General features: G+C 37.1%; 1 protein-coding gene across 1 annotated transcript; it reads left to right on the top strand.

Annotated features, from left to right (window-relative positions):
- Positions 1 to 1123: 1123 nt before the first annotated feature.
- Positions 1124 to 1930, top strand: LOC136980532 (uncharacterized). The gene has a single exon (XM_067276657.1). The coding sequence runs from the start codon at positions 1124 to 1126 to the stop codon at positions 1928 to 1930; it is 807 nt and encodes a 268-aa protein (XP_067132758.1).
- Positions 1931 to 2431: the final 501 nt, after the last annotated feature.

Here is a 2431-nt window from a genome sequence, read left to right on the forward strand (position 1 = left end):
TTTGCTCTTAAAAAATGTCGAGTTTTTGTGGTAAATTGTGTTGTGCGTCGTGACTTTTGGTGGATTATTGTGTCTAAAGGTGTCAAGGACATAGTACTGTCAAGTAAGCAATTGTAATTCTAATAATTTTCAAATTCCGAGCGGAAAACCATCTTTCTCGCTTAACCGGGTCTACCGCTTCCGGAAAATCGAATTCAGGAACGACATTCTGTTCGGGTGGTGGAAAGAAGTATCATCCCCGAAATTCGTCGAATTCGGACCATTATTTACCGAGTTACGAGACTACTTCCGGTCGGCTATCGAACGCGATTATCTCGCTTCCGGCTTGACGTTTCGAAATAATTTTCGGGTGTCACGATTTACACCTAATAAGTGACCTGTTTGTAAAGTTTCGTCGAATTCTATACAGTACTTTTTAAACTATGGCGATTCTTAAATCTAGTTCGATTCCAACATTTTCACTGCACGTGATCGCCGTGGCAACGGTCATTGACCTTTAGATAAAAACCAACATCTTGCGATTTCTCGAGATCTACTGTTTATTTTATGGACATATTATATATTTTTGGAATCAGCTCACCGTGTAGAAGACGATTAGCTTATCATTGTGATAATTAGAATAAGTCTGCTCTAATTATAATTATTTAAGTTATTATTTGACTGTTATTAATTATAGTTTTAAGTACTATAGTTATTATTTCTTTATATATTTATTATTGCATATCAATTATTGCCTTATTTCATAAAATGAATGAGATAATCACAACACACTCGTCCCTCTCTGTGGCACGTGATGCCGCAAATGCAGTAATTTGCGATTTAAAAACCTACATTGCTGAAAATGCAAATTCAAAATTTTCTACTAATAGACATACAGACTATCTATACAATCTAGAATGTTAGAGTTATCAATATTTATGAGAATACTGCTATTTCTGAAATGTTAAACGTGATTTCCAATAAGATTGATAAGATATACGATAACTGTACTAGAACCTCTGATACCACTGACAATATCCTGAACAAACAGGATGACGTTCTCAAGCGCCTAAATGACTTAAACGATTTAAACGCAAATAAAACCGAGGGTGATAACTCCCCTAAATTATACAGTGAGGCACTCATGTCTAGTAGGAAAGATTATCGCAAACAGAAACTTAAACAACCATCTAATAACGTACTTCTTATATACGATATGAGTGAATATAAAAGCAGTGAAAATGTTAAGAAGCTAATTAAAGAACGTATTGACCCTACTAAAATAAAAATAGGAGTAGATAAGGTGCGCAAAATTGACAATGGGGGCATTGCACTTGAGCTGGAGAAAATTGACGATATTGAAGTGCTTGAGCAGTATGTCAAAGAGAACGTTCCTGAGGTACACACCAGGAAACCTGTAAAGAGAAAACCTCACATAATGTTATTCTCTGTCCCCAAACATGATAGTGAAAAAGAACTAATTGATAACCTTTATCACCAAAACGAACTGTTTCACTCACTATACAATGAAAATGATTTCAATAATGAACTTCGACTTAAGTTCACTACTGGTAAACGTAACAGGGAATATCAAAACTGGGTGATTGAGGTGTCTCCCTCTTTGCGCAAGCACATGCTTCGTCTTGGTAAAGTTAACATCGGTTGGTCGCGCTGCAGGGCTGTTGATTTTTGCCCAGTCTTGCAGTGCTACAGATGTTGCCGCTACGGTCACAGCACTAAACAGTGCTTAGAGAATGACAACATATGCAGTCACTGCGCGGAACATCATGCTTTCAAGGATTGTCCTAACATTAACAAAGTACCAATATGCATTAATTGCCAGCATAGTCATATTGAGAACCACAACCACAACGCACGTGATTCCAAATGTAAAATATATCAAAGAATTAAAAACAACTTAATAAGCAGAACAGACTATGGAACAAACTAATACTGATAATATTCGTGTACTGCAAATTAACTTACAACGTAGCATTGCTGCTTGCTCGCTGCTTGCCAGCGATATTCACAATTATGACTTGGTTTTAATACAGGAACCGTATTGCGTTAACAACTTGCCGGCTTCTTATCCTGCCTCTTGTCATGTCATAAAAGGTACTGTAAACACACCTTGGGCTGTCATTGTCGCACCACACAGACATATTCCCATCTTTCATTTGAGTACCTTTAGCACCGAGTACATGGTCTGTATTGAAACCCTTATAGATAACCTAAGACTTATTATCGTTAATGTGTATTGCCCCCGGCCACAAAATATCGATGATATTCTTAACTCGCTACAACAGCTAATCGATTTTTACCCATCTCACAATTTTATAATTGCTGGCGACATTAACTCTCATTCGCCTACATGGGGTGGCGAAGTTACAGACAGCAGAGGAATGGCTTTTGAGGAATTTATCGCATCAAATGGCCTTTATATCATAAATGA

Source organism: Centruroides vittatus, unplaced genomic scaffold (genome assembly GCF_030686945.1).
Source record: "Centruroides vittatus isolate TY-2023 unplaced genomic scaffold, ASM3068694v2 contig_705, whole genome shotgun sequence".
NCBI lineage: Eukaryota > Metazoa > Arthropoda > Arachnida > Scorpiones > Buthidae > Centruroides > Centruroides vittatus.

Bases quoted from the DNA above. Each gene is read 5' to 3' on its own strand.
- LOC136980532 (XM_067276657.1), top strand. From the start codon at position 1,124: ATGTCTAGTAGGAAAGATTATCGCAAACAGAAACTTAAACAACCATCT.